The sequence below is a fragment of the Apis dorsata genome, unplaced genomic scaffold, assembly GCF_000469605.1.
Source record: "Apis dorsata unplaced genomic scaffold, Apis dorsata 1.3 scaffold_99, whole genome shotgun sequence".
Taxonomy (NCBI): Eukaryota; Metazoa; Arthropoda; class Insecta; order Hymenoptera; family Apidae; genus Apis; species Apis dorsata.
The window spans coordinates 419,340-433,127 of record NW_006263397.1 but is presented as its reverse complement, the minus strand read 5'-3'; the positions used below and the strand labels follow the sequence as shown (position 1 = coordinate 433,127).

At 20.9% G+C, this 13,788-nt stretch overlaps 6 protein-coding genes across 18 annotated transcripts in view; 3 read left to right on the top strand and 3 right to left on the bottom strand.

The window, feature by feature from the left end:
- Window positions 1-849: 849 nt before the first annotated feature.
- On the bottom strand, window positions 850-3,131 carry LOC102679150 (33 kDa inner dynein arm light chain, axonemal). Its single transcript, XM_006612123.2, has 6 exons — window positions 2,952-3,131; window positions 2,715-2,867; window positions 2,489-2,621; window positions 2,254-2,399; window positions 1,983-2,180; window positions 850-1,904 (listed from the first exon to the last, which is right to left on the bottom strand). The coding sequence occupies exons 1-6, from the start codon at window positions 3,042-3,044 to the stop codon at window positions 1,869-1,871; spliced, it is 759 nt and encodes a 252-aa protein (XP_006612186.1). The 5' UTR covers window positions 3,045-3,131; the 3' UTR covers window positions 850-1,868.
- Window positions 3,132-3,344: 213 nt separating this feature from the next.
- On the bottom strand, window positions 3,345-5,442 carry LOC102679009 (alpha-2-macroglobulin receptor-associated protein). The gene is made up of 7 exons (XM_006612122.2): window positions 5,017-5,442; window positions 4,780-4,921; window positions 4,530-4,700; window positions 4,347-4,457; window positions 4,143-4,254; window positions 3,914-4,070; window positions 3,345-3,747 (listed from the first exon to the last, which is right to left on the bottom strand). Exons 1-7 carry the CDS (start codon window positions 5,215-5,217, stop codon window positions 3,544-3,546), a joined length of 1,098 nt encoding a protein of 365 aa, XP_006612185.1. The 5' UTR covers window positions 5,218-5,442; the 3' UTR covers window positions 3,345-3,543.
- Window positions 5,443-6,477: 1,035 nt separating this feature from the next.
- On the top strand, window positions 6,478-7,650 carry LOC102678890. Its single transcript, XM_006612121.2, has 4 exons — window positions 6,478-6,542; window positions 6,707-6,905; window positions 6,994-7,187; window positions 7,288-7,650. Exons 2-4 carry the CDS (start codon window positions 6,709-6,711, stop codon window positions 7,470-7,472), a joined length of 576 nt encoding a protein of 191 aa, XP_006612184.1. The 5' UTR covers window positions 6,478-6,542; window positions 6,707-6,708; the 3' UTR covers window positions 7,473-7,650.
- Window positions 7,651-7,744: 94 nt separating this feature from the next.
- On the top strand, window positions 7,745-9,551 carry LOC102678388 (eukaryotic translation initiation factor 4E type 2-like). Of its 3 annotated transcripts, none has more exons than XM_006612119.2 (6): window positions 7,745-7,925; window positions 8,425-8,509; window positions 8,580-8,822; window positions 8,897-9,049; window positions 9,137-9,340; window positions 9,411-9,551. In XM_006612119.2, exons 1-5 carry the CDS (start codon window positions 7,906-7,908, stop codon window positions 9,290-9,292), a joined length of 657 nt encoding a protein of 218 aa, XP_006612182.1. In that variant the 5' UTR covers window positions 7,745-7,905; the 3' UTR covers window positions 9,293-9,340; window positions 9,411-9,551. The 3 variants fall into 3 exon arrangements, with proteins under 3 accessions (XP_006612182.1, XP_006612183.1, XP_006612181.1); XM_006612120.2 differs by having other exon boundaries at window positions 7,748-7,925; window positions 8,434-8,509; XM_006612118.2 differs by having other exon boundaries at window positions 7,754-7,925; window positions 8,422-8,509.
- A 222-nt stretch (window positions 9,552-9,773) lies between these two features.
- Window positions 9,774-12,322, bottom strand: LOC102677095 (motile sperm domain-containing protein 1-like). Of its 8 annotated transcripts, none has more exons than XM_006612103.2 (8): window positions 12,183-12,322; window positions 11,792-11,906; window positions 11,514-11,690; window positions 11,287-11,450; window positions 11,053-11,212; window positions 10,829-10,939; window positions 10,312-10,455; window positions 9,774-10,244 (listed from the first exon to the last, which is right to left on the bottom strand). In XM_006612103.2, the coding sequence occupies exons 3-8, from the start codon at window positions 11,656-11,658 to the stop codon at window positions 10,213-10,215; spliced, it is 756 nt and encodes a 251-aa protein (XP_006612166.1). In that variant the 5' UTR covers window positions 11,659-11,690; window positions 11,792-11,906; window positions 12,183-12,322; the 3' UTR covers window positions 9,774-10,212. The 8 variants fall into 8 exon arrangements, with proteins under 8 accessions (XP_006612166.1, XP_006612170.1, XP_006612168.1 ...); XM_006612107.2 differs by having other exon boundaries at window positions 9,774-10,219; XM_006612105.2 differs by having other exon boundaries at window positions 12,187-12,322.
- The window catches only part of LOC102677786 (peptidyl-prolyl cis-trans isomerase cyp11), a 4,730-nt gene continuing 3,155 nt past the window's right edge, over window positions 12,214-13,788 (top strand). The window contains exons 1-3 of one of the 4 annotated variants that reach the window (XM_006612110.2): window positions 12,214-12,401; window positions 13,236-13,539; window positions 13,609-13,696. In XM_006612110.2, coding sequence (XP_006612173.1) covers window positions 12,399-12,401; window positions 13,236-13,539; window positions 13,609-13,696 — 395 coding nt within the window. In that variant the 5' untranslated portion in view covers window positions 12,214-12,398. Of the gene's footprint in view, window positions 12,402-12,770; window positions 13,037-13,235; window positions 13,540-13,608; window positions 13,697-13,788 lie in introns of those variants that run through there. The other 3 variants (XM_006612112.2, XM_006612111.2, XM_006612113.2) reach the window with 3 other exon arrangements.

Sequence of the window (13,788 nt, the reverse complement as noted above, 5' to 3'; positions counted from 1 at the left end):
TTTTTTTTTTTTTTTTTTTTTTTTTTAGAAATAAGTAAATTAATATATATGTAATGTAAAACTGTTTTATTTTAAGATTCATTCTAAACTAAAAGTATACATATATATATTTAAATTAATTGTTAAATATCAATTGTTTTTTAATTTTCATCTTTAGAAAGAAATTTGTTTAAAGTTCTTTTATTTCATTTTAATATCAAAGTTGCCACTAATATAAGAAAGAATAAGTATTAAATTTTTTGTTTAAAATTTTTTTCTATATGTATTTATAAGCTTGTTTTCATTTAATGTATTTATTTTAATTATATTTTTTATTAGTATATTTTAATTTACAATATATGAATTATATAATTTTGTAAGCAGAAAATTAAATATTTAAATATTTATAAAAAAGGCAATATATAACAAATATAGATAAAAATAATAATTACTAAGAAACAAAATATATGAAATATATATTATTTCTTTAATAATAATATTATTTAAATAATAATATTTTTTAATATATATCACGAAATTATAATAAAATATAATTTGCATTTACAAATTTTTACAATATTTATTTATATAATAAAAATAAAGAAATGAATACTTATATTATTTGATACAATAGAAACTAATTATAATCTTTGTTATTTGTAATCTCATTTATTTCAAAATGTCTAAATTGAAATTGCAATATATAAATTTGAAAAATAAAAAATGATAATTTAATTACTTTCATTTCAGATCTAATATTTTTTTTATTCTTGATATATTTACAATAATAAGATAAATCATTTTAAATATAATAATATCATTTTATATAGATCATATAAAGTATTTAATGAACAGACCATATTATTAATATTAAGATATATGTAAAATTAAAAATGTAATATAAGTAAACATTAATTGAGCATTACTATTAACTGCGGTGTAAAGTGCGATTAAAGGAGTACGGGACCAATTTATTAAATTATTAAGAAAATTGACCTAAAAAAAAAAAACATTTTTGTCTTATAAAATTATAAAAAAATTTGATATTTATTATGAAGTAATATAATTAATGTGGCATTTTCAAAATTATATATAATTATAAAGTGCCAATATTTATCATATATTTATAAATATTATAATTTTTAAAAATATTTTTTTAAATATATAACAAAAGTTGGAACTGTTTTATAATTATATTATTAATAATATTATTTTATAATATTTTATAAAAATTCTTTATGAATTATAAAAAATGTATACTATCATTCTTTAATATATATTATTTATAACAAATTATCAAGTCACAATTTTTTATAAAAAATGAATTGGAAACTTTTATGTTTAGAAGTTTATGTTTAGAAGTACTTTACATCGATGTTAAATCAAATAATAGATATAATGTGTATGGATTTTTTAAAACTTTATATCCAGTCTTATAATAATTTTAAATAATTATAAAAAGAAAATATTATGTTCTATTACGTATATTTTATATTTTGATAAGGATAATATATTTGATTATATTAAATAATAAATCTAATTTATGTAAGTAAATTAAAATGTATTTAATATAAAAATAAAATAAAAAACATTTCATGTAATTAATATTTGTAAGACTATATAAAGTTAACATATCAAAACATAAATATTTATTTATCTAAACTATATCTATTTTCTATTAATATAATATTTATACAATTTTTACAATGTTCAATAAATTTATAAATACATAATATATGTAAATGAAAGATAATCATGAAACAGGAAAAGAAATAACATATTTTATCTTTTATATTGATTTTATTATATTGAATTAAAATAAATAAAATTAAAATATATATAAAGATGAATACCTTTTATTATCATATATTTTATCATTTATATTTATTTTATCGTTTTGGTGCAATAATTCCCTCTAATTGCGTCTGAAATAAAAATAATGCGATTAATGAAGTTTTTACATTTATCTAAAATAAATATGAAAATTATATGTAAATATTTACCTTTAGTTGTTGATTTGTTTTTCTCAAAAATTGTATTTCTTCCATATGTTTTTTCTCTTCAGCTTCTCGTAGTTCAGCAGCTCTCCTTTCTGCTTGTTCAAATTTCTGTTTTAATTCAACAACTGTTTTTTCTAATTCAATTTTCTGTAACTGTAATTCATCTGCAGCAGCAATTAAATCTTCCTTTCCTTGTTCAGCCTGCAAAAATTTTATTGAAGTTTTAACATTTTTTAATGTATATCATTTTATACATTAAAAAAATATAACATACTTGAAGAGCTTTACGCATACCGAAAGCAATACTACTTTGGTATAAAGTTTGAAATGCGGCTAATGTCATCTTAAGTTCATCTCGAATTCTAAGTAAAAGTAATCCACGTTCTGCACAATTTATCGTAACTTGACGTATTACTTCATCTGCAAAATAATATTATTACATAATTCTAATTTTAATGATATTTTAATGATATTTAAAATTAATAATTATTGATAGAAAAAACTTTTACCAAAACATTGTGTATAAAGCTCTCTACGTATTGGACAAATACCAGTTTCTCTTGCTTGTCTTTGTTGCAATTTCATATCTAGATGTTCTTGTAAATTAATAACATCTAATCTTGTTGCTGGTGTACTTGACACCTTATATAAAATAATGCATTTATTAAAAATCATAGTAAATTATTTAATATAATTATTTAATAAAATTATTTAATAAACGCAAAAATATCTTACTTGTTGAGTCCAAATTTGACCATCTTCTTCCCATTGCTTAGGTGGCAAAATTTTATTTAAAATTTCAGAAGTTTCATGTCTTGTATCAAGAGTAGGAACAGTGGTTTCAACTTTACAAACTACTTCTCCAATTTTTGGTACTTCTTTTACTACCTGTTTAATAAAAGTACTTTAATAACTAATAAGAAGTTAAAATTTTAATTATGTATACAATTATTTTATTAATAAAGATCAAACCTTTTCTGGATAAGTGGTAAGTAGGACTGGATTGTCATATTTAACCAAAGTATCCATAACAGGAATAACACGATCTTTTATTGGTGTTGCCATTGTATTATTTAATTTATTCAAACTTCATTGAATAATAATCAATATATTCTTAAAAAAATATATAACTTCGATATATCATATGCAACTGTTCTTTTATGGAATAAATGGAATAAATTTGATTCTAAACAATTACCATAGCAACATTGATACATCATGAACATTGATGTTATCATATTATTAATTAAAGTTTAACCAATAGATAATGAAAAAAATTAAAAAAAAAAAAAAGCTCAATATATGAATTAGATAATATATAATTTTTATTTATATTATAAACATGGTAAAATTATAAATCTAAAATTATTCATATATTATTCTCTTATTATATATATTTCTTAAAAATATATCATATAAATGTAATATAAAATAATATAATTTTCAAATTAGATCTTTATAAATCTCATATATTTGTATTCATTATGTTTCTAATAAAAATATTTTTAATTTTAAAACTATTATAAAAATAATATTTGTGCAAATTTATTAAGCATTAATTATATTAAAGTTCAGAATGTTTTTGCATAATTTTTGCTTCAAGATCTGTATGAAGTTTTTGAATAGTTCTTGCATGTTTTTTGATATGTTGTTCCATAGTAGAGTTCTCCAAATCATATTGTTTTCCTTGTCGTGCAGCTTCTAAAGCAGCTTCTGTGTGTAAATGACGCAATTTGAGCAACCTTCCTTCATAATGTAACAATTCTTCCTAATTAATAATAAATTCAAACAAATATATCAATATTTCAAACAAAAATATAATTATTTATATTTATATTATATATATTATATATTATATATTTATATATATTATATATATTATATTATATATATTTAATATATATAATTATAATTATATATATATGTATATTAACTTTTAATGAAGCTCGTTCTTCTGGAGAGAATTGAGATTCTAATACAATACGCCATAAACCTTGCACTTTAGGTTCTATGAATTCTTTATGATTTGGTCCTTTTGCAGTTAATCTATCCAATCGATCATATCCATTTCTAAGTTCCAAATGTTTTTCTCTGAAATTTTATATAAATAAAAGTTTTTAAAACACAAATCAACTTCAATTATGTATGTATATATATGTGTACCTAAGTAATGTTGCTTTTTCTAAGTAATCTAGCTTTTTTTCAGGAACATTATTGGATATTTCCTCTTCTTGTTCTATTTCATTCCAAGTTTCTGGTTTATGATATAAACTATCTGTAAAATAAAAGATATAAAACTTATTATATTTTATTTCAAATTATTTATTATATAATATTATTATATAATTTAATGATGAAATAACTAACTTTTATGTATTTCTGAATCACCAGTTTCTATATCTTTTAAAAGATTCATATATTCATCCACTTTATCCTGGTGATGTTGAAATTCTTCCTTTAAAGTTTGAAGTTCTTCATCTATTGATTATATTTATTAAGAACAATTAAAAATATAAATTAAATATGTAAGTAATTTTGCAAAATACTTACGAGTAAAACCTGCCATTTCAGCTTTAACCCATAATTTATCTAATCTTTTATCTTTAAAGACATTTCTGGCAATATAATTGGTACCATCATTTAAAGCTTTATGTTTTTTCAGTAATTCTGGATTTTCTGTATCATCAAAGTGTTCTAATAATCCATAAGTACTCATAATTCCTTCAATAATATAAAAAAAAAAATATTTAAAAAAAAATATTTTGTATATTTTAAAATTGTTTTTCATATTTCAAATTACCAATTAGCTTTTTTCTTAATCGTGCTTCTTCTTCACCATTTGGATCTTTGCCATCAGACTTAAAATGCTTATATGCAATTTCTTCTTTATCATGGATTTTCAGATCACTAAATATTGATTGCAATTTTGTATCTGTCAAACGCTATAAAAAAATTAATTTCTATATATTTTTTATATAATTTATATAAATTTTTTTATATATAATTTTATATATTTTTATAATAGATTAATATTTACATTTTTTGCTTTTATCCATAATATATTTAACTTTGCCATGCGAAATGGTTTATCTAACTCACGGAGAGAGGTTGGAAATTGTAAAGGATCTTCATATTTTGGTTTATTTGCCTCTATGGAATATTTATTAAAAGCTATAGTTGTATAAAATAACAGAGTACATAAACTTATTGATAAACAGGTACTGCTTAAAAATGCCATAATTTTCTGCTTTCGACACTTTTGTATAATTATGTGATTATTTTCTGACGTATGCACATAACTATCTCCTAAAATTTATAAATTTATTTGATCAGTAATTATATATAGATATTCAACAAATAATTTCTGGTTTTTTTGATTAATTTTTAAATAATTAAATTTTATTTCTATGATTATAAAAATATTATATAAAATACAATACAAGAATATATATGAAATATATACATATAAAAATACCATTACCTTTTTTTTTAACACTTAACTAGTGTCATCTCTGAAAAGTGCTGAAACTTGTCACATATTGTTATCGACTGCAAAATGAATTTGTTAATAGTTTTTGATTAGTAGTACCCTCTCTTTGAAAAATATTGAAATTTTTTATATTCAATTATCAACAAAAAATATTAATAAATATTGATATTATAAGACTTTGTTATAATAAATACTAATTTCTCTGAAATAGATATAAAACAATTTCAAAAAAAAAATCAGAGTATTTTTTACATCATTATCTATGCTTAAAAAATATACATTTATATATTATATTAAAAAATATAAAATTAAAATGTGTACTTTATATATATAAATTATAATATATATAAATTTAGAAATTTAAAAATGAGAATGTCATCTTGATTAAATTTTTACTTACAAAAAATATAACTGCATTTGCAGTTAGTTTATACTATTTCTTGTAAAATATATAATTATAAGTATATAATGAATTCCTGAGATAATTTCACTTTTTTATAAAAACTTTTGTTTCTTTATAAAAACTATATTATTAACAAATATCATTTATAATTTGTATCTATAACACAGATTAAATATAATAGTCTTATATATATATAATTTTTCTTTATTATATTTTAAAATGTTATGCTTCATTTGGCGCCATTAGTCACGTGATTTTTGTATAGTTAGTTACTTGTGAAATGTATACTTACATATGTACATAATTTAGGAAGAAATGGATCTAAAGAACCAGAATGTAGTGGGGATTGTATATGTATAAACTTAAATGACGGATAGTATTGTAGTTCAAGCTAAAAGAACGGAGGGAAATGGAACGTTTCGTAGCGAAACGTAAAGTAATATATATATAGTTCATTCTTTTTTTGATACAAAGCAGTATTACTTTTTTATCTAATCAGCGGAAGTTTATAATATCACATATAAATTATTTCGTATTATATTAAAAAATATAATTAAATATACATATATAATTTGTTGAAATTATAACAAGTCTGTTATAATTAGTCTGCTATATAAATAATATAGAATAAAAAAAATTACTTTTCTTTCAATTCAAATATTCGATACAAGTAAGTGAATATTTTATTTTGTGATTTTTAAAAAAAATATGCAACATGAGATTTTTTATTCATTTCATGTGTTGAGATTAGTATATAATAAACATGTATTTTTACTTCTATTTATATAAAAAATATTTTATAAAATAAATATTATGTAGCAAAATTTTATTTAGAAATGAGTATCAATCCAATGAAATGGAAAACCAGAAACGTATTGTATACTAGTTTAATACTTTTGATTTTTTATATATTTTTTGTATATAAAAAAAAGCATCATATACTGTTTGAAGGAATAATAAAAAATTCAAATCCTATACATATATGGGAATTTGTAGCAGATTTTAGTAACATGAAAAAATTAAATCCAACAATGTATGTAAAATTATAAATGCTTGACTTTTATATATATTGCTATTTTGTTCTTTCCTTTTCTATTTTTTATTTTTATTAATATTTACAGAGAAGATTTTAATATTATTGCGGAAAGTGGTAATTATGATCATTGGAAATATTCAGTTAAATATACTGAACATTTAAGTTATATACCAATTATTCGAAATACAGCATATGGACATTACGCTATACGTGAAGATAATAATGGTTATTTGATTACTTCGAAACATCAAACATGTTTTTTTTCCAAATTTGGATGCTGTGAGTGGATATTTTTGTTGGGAAAAAACAAATTTTTTACAAAATTATAAAATGCAAAATTTTAAATGATTTTTATTTTAAATTTTGATTTTCATTTCAGTGGAATCTATTTCACAATTTAGATTCGACCGAGATGGAATTGCAGATACGAAGTGTATCGAAACTATACAATATGAATGTCCAATTCTATTTTCACCATTATGCTATAAAGAAATTATGTATCAACGAGAAGAAATTATGAAAAGATTGAAATTAAGATTTTCAGAGAATAAAATTAATGATTAATATTAATAATCTAGATTTCTTTTGGTTTAAAAAGAATGAAAAATTATTATTCATATTTTTGTTCTTAAATTCATGATATATGATAATGATATATGATATATGATGATTTTTTTCTGAAAAAATGATATCATTTTTGTAAAAAACATTTTGTATTAAATATAATTGTATATTTTAGAAACATTTTTGTATATTTTATATATCCCGCTATTAATTTATTTATCTACCTTTAGTATGACCAACATCAAAATGTAAAATTTCTGATAAAATGGCAAAAAAGAATATAGAGAAGGAGATCAACAATTTATCAAAAACATACACATGAGAACGTGTGAAAAGGAAACAGAAATTAAAAAGTCTTTCTATTTTTATTTATATTTATTAAAGTATATAATTCATAGTAATTAATTAATAGATTCATATTGCAGCGTGAAATATGTCGAATAAATTCGAAGCGTAAGTGAAACTAGCGTTTTATTTTATTTCATCGTGCCTTTTGAATGGGCTAGATGGAGGTTAGATTTGTTTTGAATAGAAATCAAAATTCACTGATATACTCTCTTGTTTAATATTCAACACGTGCTTTCTTTTTTATATATATTTAATATGTTAATTATTAGCTTATGCAAAGTATTATCTTACTAGTTCCAAATAACAAAACACGTGATATGTATGTCTTGACATTTGTCAGAATTTAAATACATATCATATACATCTTTGTATATTAAATTTTCGATTGTTATTTTTATTTTTTATTTTTGACATTTCAAATAATTACTAAATAATAATCAAACTTATTCTTTTGCATGTGACTGTGTAAAATCAATGCTCATATGTTACTATTTAAAAGTATGAAATAAATAAAATTTGTAACAATCTTTTTAAATAAAAATTACATGAAAAATTAAAAATAATTTAATAATTTACACTTTCATCTTGTTGTAAATTATAGTAGTACTTGCAGGTTAAAGGCTAATGAAGACAATGGAGATGATGAAACACAGTCAAAAGATAATCAAAAAACTGAGAAAGATTCACTAGTATGTAGAAAGTATTGCTTTCTTATTATTTTATCAACATTTTCAATTAAATAGCACATATTTATTATAGCCTCCTATAGAAATTAATCCAAATGAGCACAAATTACAATATGCATATGCATTATGGTATAGTCGACGCAGTCCTGGTAAACAACCAAGTATACAAAGTTACGACCAAAATTTAAAATTGGTTGGTAGGTTTGCAAGTGTGGAGCAGTTTTGGAGTCTTTACAGTCATTTAGTCCGGCCATCAGAATTAACAACATCTACAGATTTTCATCTTTTCAAAGTTGGCATAAAACCAATGTGGGAAGTATGTTTTAATATCCTTTGGATTAAATATATTTTTTTTAAGTAATTCTACTATAGTAAATTATTTTTTTTTAGGATGAGGCAAATCAAAAAGGTGGTAAATGGATAGTACGATTAAGAAAAGGTTTAGTTTCTAGATGTTGGGAAAATCTTATATTAGCTATGTTAGGAGAACAATTTATGGTTGGAGAAGAGATATGTGGAGCTGTTGTATCTATAAGGTTTCAAGTAAGATAATTTTTATTTTTTTAAAATAATTCATATATATATGTATATATATAGAGAGCTTTTACTAAATATTTATTATCTTAATAGGAGGATATAATATGTGTATGGAATAAGACTGCATCTGATTATGCAACAACAGCACGTATTAGAGATACATTAAGGAGAGTTTTACATCTTCCAGCAAGTGCCTCAATGGAATACAAAACTCATAATGAAAGTTTAAAGAATGTTCATCGGCTCTAAAATTTTGTGATGTCAACTCAAAGATTTGAATTCTTTATGGATTTTCAGGTAAATTATATTAAATTATTATAAAAGAAAAGATTTATATTTATAAATACTTGTGTACTTCTATATCTAGCCAATTGATACTTGTGAGAAGATATTTAGGAGAGAAAATATTTTACAACTACAGAATTTAAATGGTCATCTTATTGGATAACACATTTAATTCACAAGTATCCCATTGTAACTTATGTAAATAATAAATATATGTTAATAAAAAAATAATCTTATTTCCAAAATATGATAAACATTCATAATTAGATTTTTTACTATATAATTGGATAATTGGATTATATTATAATTATATTATAACACCATAAACAATCATTTTATATGTTAAATATTTTTATTTAAGAATACTTTAGATTTGGAGCTCATTTTAAGGATATTCATAGGATATACATCATAGGATATTTATACATTTTTATACGAAATCATATTTTTTTAAGAATATGTGCATAATTATTAATTATTAATGATGTTTTTGTACATAATGCTTTTATAAACAAAGCACTTTAATCGAAATGTAGATTTTGATATAAATATTAATATATTTTTATATTTTAATTTGAAATATGTAAAAAGGCTATAATTTTTCGTTAAAATTTGAATATATGTACAAATTTGTTTTATGCATACATAAGGCAATGAAGCACAAACTTGAACAAGAATATTTAGCATCATTAAAAGAATAAAAGATTTAATAAATATTTTTAGTCACAATATAATGACAGCTTATTATTTAAGACTAGAATCGGAATATATTCAGTAACAAAAAAAAGGCTCAATGCCAAAAAAAAAACCTATCATTAATTGTGCTTTTATTTCATGATTCTAATCATTGTATAAAGTTTTTTTATATGTATAAAGACAAAAAATTACAACCTTAAAATAATAATTGTGACCATACCTGTAATAAATGAAAAGATTCTGTTCATATGTTTTTTTTTTAAATAAAATGTAAATAATATACTTACCTAATACAAATGAAAATATTAATTTAAAGTTTATGGAGAGATGAAGATAATCAGGCACTCTATTATTCTGTTCTCCTTCTGTAGGTAAAAGTAATCCAACTATACAAATGATTCCAGCAATTAGTGCTACATAATTTGTTCCTCCTAAAATTTAAATTTATTTTATGTATTATTTTAAATTTTACATAAAATAATTATTAATTATTTATTTGAAATATTTTACTTTTTTTATGATTTATTTGTTACTGTTTACTATATTTGCTTCTTAATAAATGATTCTTAAAAATGATATTTTATATTTTGCTTATGCAAATAAATTTTAATTATTAAAATATGATAAAAATATATTTATTATATATTTAAATATTTTTATCATATAATATAAAAATATATAAAAATATAAATGAAATTGAATGGCATTAAAAATATGAAGTACTATATGATTTCAAATTAAGTGACATTAAATATTATATAGTATTTAAATCCAAAAACTAATTTTAAATACTAACTTATTAACCTTTATCCATAGCATACTTCATATCTGATGACAGGTACATTTTTGTATTCTTATTTTGAATATTTCCATGAAATAAATCATATTGTAACTTTATTGATTTTGATGTGTATTCTGTAATTATAAATAATGATTTTGCCATTCAGATAAATCTATCATATTATTATGATATCTCATAAAATACAATATTTTTTTACTAATAATTATAAATGATGTTTAAAACTTACTATCAATTGCTTTATTTTGAGCTATAAGAGCATAAGATTGTTGCTGTCTATTTTCATTTATTGGAAGTTGTTGAAACATTTCAGGATCTGGTGTAGATCTTCCAGTTGTTTCTGTTGTTCCCGGAAGTAATTTAGCTTCAACATCTCTTTTTCCTATAGCCTGTTAATTTTCCAAAAGTATTAAATTATATTATTTCAATGAATTTTATTTATGTTAAAATTATGTTTAATTACCAATTTCGATGGATGTTCTTGCATTTGTATTCTAAATTTATCAACAACATTACAATTACTAGATATAAGAGATGTATGTCTTACAACAATATCAATACAACATCTTGGATTTATTGTTCCTTCTGGTTCAACAACTTTATATTTATTTGGTGCAGTGCATAATACTATAATTATAATAAATTATATTAAAATTTTTATTTAGCTATTAATTTTTTCATAATACATACCTTTAAATCTTATTGGAAAATCATATGGGTTATATAAAGTTAAAACTTGTTTATGAGTAGATTGATCGTCTAAAAAGAAAGTGATATTTTGTGGAAATACAAAAACTGGTAATTTTCGTGGTGTTGCTGCTAATTGAGACTGCATTATATTTGTTTAATTTTATGTGGTCCATGCACCTGCAAATCATATTTATGTTATATATATTTGAATTATTTTGATCTTTGATAGTATGATATATATATAAAAACTTTATATTTTAAAATATTTTAGTATTTACTTTATATATTTCCAATTGGTTTAATACAAAAGTTTAATTTGTATTTAATTCTTTATATTTCAATATTGCAACATTTATAGCAGATAGCCATGGTTAGATGTTTAACTTAAAAAACCTAAAAAAACTACATATTTTATAGATTATAAAAATTAGGCTAAAAATTATATATTAATAAATTTTAAATATTAAAATAATTGCTAAAAATAAATAAAAATACTAAAATAAATATTAGAGCATTTACATATGAAGTTTCAAAAGCTGCAAACTAATCTAATTTTATAATCTGTTTAAAAAATATCCAATTATTTTATGAAATAATTTAAATAACTTAATCAATTACGATTAATTAAAAATTAGTAGTATAACAATTTGTGTAAAGTTGAATATTTACAAACTTATTAGCATCATAGGTCCATTTGATTGAATACTGCACTGTCGATCTTCCTAGTGAAACAATTGTTCATGGTATTCACCATACATCACTTTTCATATACCAACATTTACTATTGTGCGTGTGAACGAACAAGTTGGTTGTGATTTTCTCACCTTTTTTCTAACTTACTACAAAATCAGCTGATTATCTCATCCTTCCTATTAAAGGATTTAAATGGTATCAAAAATTGCTTTATCATTCATACATTATTTCTATATAATTCAATCAATGTTCAATAATAGGAAAATTTAATATTTAAATATTTCAATATGTGTGAATTGGTTAGAAATATTTACAAGATCATATATAATTTACTTGATTTATCTAATCATAATATTAATAATATTATACGACCTACTATGACCTAGTTTTCGCTTTACGTGCAATAAGAAATTCAATCTGAAGATAGAAAGAAATAAATTTCAATTGAATAAAATTTAGTTAAAAAATATTACATAAATATATATTCGGGGATAAATCAATCGTATATATAATATAGGGAAAAAATACATATATTTTGTTGGCAGCCATACGTATAATATTAATAATACTTGTATGAATTCGACAATATGGCACCGGGTAGTTAGGCTTATGAGTAATTATATACTTACGTTAGCGAAATTTTATTGATATAATAATATTGATGTAACAACATTAGTCTAATGTGCATGAAGATGATTAAAATACTACGTACATTTTAAAAAATAGGTAGTATATTACATAAAAGAAGTATAATTTGCAAAAAAATCTAACCTTATTGCGGAATTTTCGGTTTTTGAATTTCATCAATATTTTTATTTTTTAATATAACGGTAAAACAATATTCTTTTATAAATATATTTAATCATACTAATATATATTATTTTTAAATTTAATAAATAGTTTCAGAAATATTTTTAATTTTCTTTTCGATTATTTAATTATGAAATATTTAATTATATATATATTAAAAATTATAATTTGTATTGTTTTATAAAAAATATAAATTTAATTTTTTTTAAATATTTTCAGGAAAATATAAAAGAAGATACCATGGTTACTGTTAATCCCAGAGTATTTTTTGATATAGAAGTGGGTGGTCTCCCAATGGGCCGCATAGTATTTGAACTCTTTGCAGATATTTGCCCAATAACATGTGAAAATTTTCGTGCCCTATGTACTGGAGAAAAAGGACTTGGAAAAACAACTGGCAAACAATTACATTATAAAGGAATTGTTTTTCATAGAGTAGTTAAAGATTTTATGATTCAGGGTGGTGATTTTTCAGTAGGTAATGGGACAGGAGGAGAATCAATTTATGGTGGAACATTTGCAGGTATTTTTATAAATATATTTATTATTATTATATATAAATAAATGTGACTTTTGTAATAATATTTTTCAGACGAAAATTTTATTTTAAAACATAATAAATCATTTTTATTATCAATGGCAAATCGTGGTAGAGATACAAATGGTTCACAATTTTTTATGTAAGTATTCATAAAAAATATAAATATATAAACTTTAATGAAATAATATAAAAATGTATTTTAAGATAGCATAAATTAATTAATAAAATCCA

Excerpts from the sequence above, each read along its gene's own strand:
- LOC102679150 (XM_006612123.2), bottom strand. The coding sequence starts at position 3,044 with ATGGCAACACCAATAAAAGATCGTGTTATTCCTGTTATGGATACTTTG. Across the intron at positions 2,868-2,951 it reads TTACCACTTATCCAGAAAAG|GTAGTAAAAGAAGTACCAAA; the intron begins GTTTGATCTTTA and ends TTTATTAAACAG. Across the intron at positions 2,181-2,253 it reads GTATGCGTAAAGCTCTTCAA|GCTGAACAAGGAAAGGAAGA; the intron begins GTATGTTATATT and ends AAATTTTTGCAG.
- LOC102679009 (XM_006612122.2), bottom strand. The coding sequence starts at position 5,217 with ATGGCATTTTTAAGCAGTACCTGTTTATCAATAAGTTTATGTACTCTG. Across the intron at positions 4,922-5,016 it reads TATGGATAAAAGCAAAAAAT|CGTTTGACAGATACAAAATT; the intron begins GTAAATATTAAT and ends ATTTTTTTATAG. Across the intron at positions 4,255-4,346 it reads TGATTCAGAAATACATAAAA|ATAGTTTATATCATAAACCA; the intron begins GTTAGTTATTTC and ends TTTATTTTACAG.
- LOC102678890 (XM_006612121.2), top strand. The coding sequence starts at position 6,709 with ATGAGTATCAATCCAATGAAATGGAAAACCAGAAACGTATTGTATACT. Across the intron at positions 6,906-6,993 it reads AAAAAATTAAATCCAACAAT|AGAAGATTTTAATATTATTG; the intron begins GTATGTAAAATT and ends TAATATTTACAG. Across the intron at positions 7,188-7,287 it reads TTTTTCCAAATTTGGATGCT|TGGAATCTATTTCACAATTT; the intron begins GTGAGTGGATAT and ends TTTTCATTTCAG.
- LOC102678388 (XM_006612118.2), top strand. The coding sequence starts at position 7,906 with ATGTCGAATAAATTCGAAGC. Across the intron at positions 8,823-8,896 it reads GCATAAAACCAATGTGGGAA|GATGAGGCAAATCAAAAAGG; the intron begins GTATGTTTTAAT and ends ATTTTTTTTTAG. Across the intron at positions 9,050-9,136 it reads TTGTATCTATAAGGTTTCAA|GAGGATATAATATGTGTATG; the intron begins GTAAGATAATTT and ends TTATCTTAATAG.
- LOC102677095 (XM_006612103.2), bottom strand. The coding sequence starts at position 11,658 with ATGCAGTCTCAATTAGCAGCAACACCACGAAAATTACCAGTTTTTGTA. Across the intron at positions 11,451-11,513 it reads TTTTCCAATAAGATTTAAAG|TATTATGCACTGCACCAAAT; the intron begins GTATGTATTATG and ends TTATAATTATAG. Across the intron at positions 11,213-11,286 it reads AAGAACATCCATCGAAATTG|GCTATAGGAAAAAGAGATGT; the intron begins GTAATTAAACAT and ends GAAAATTAACAG.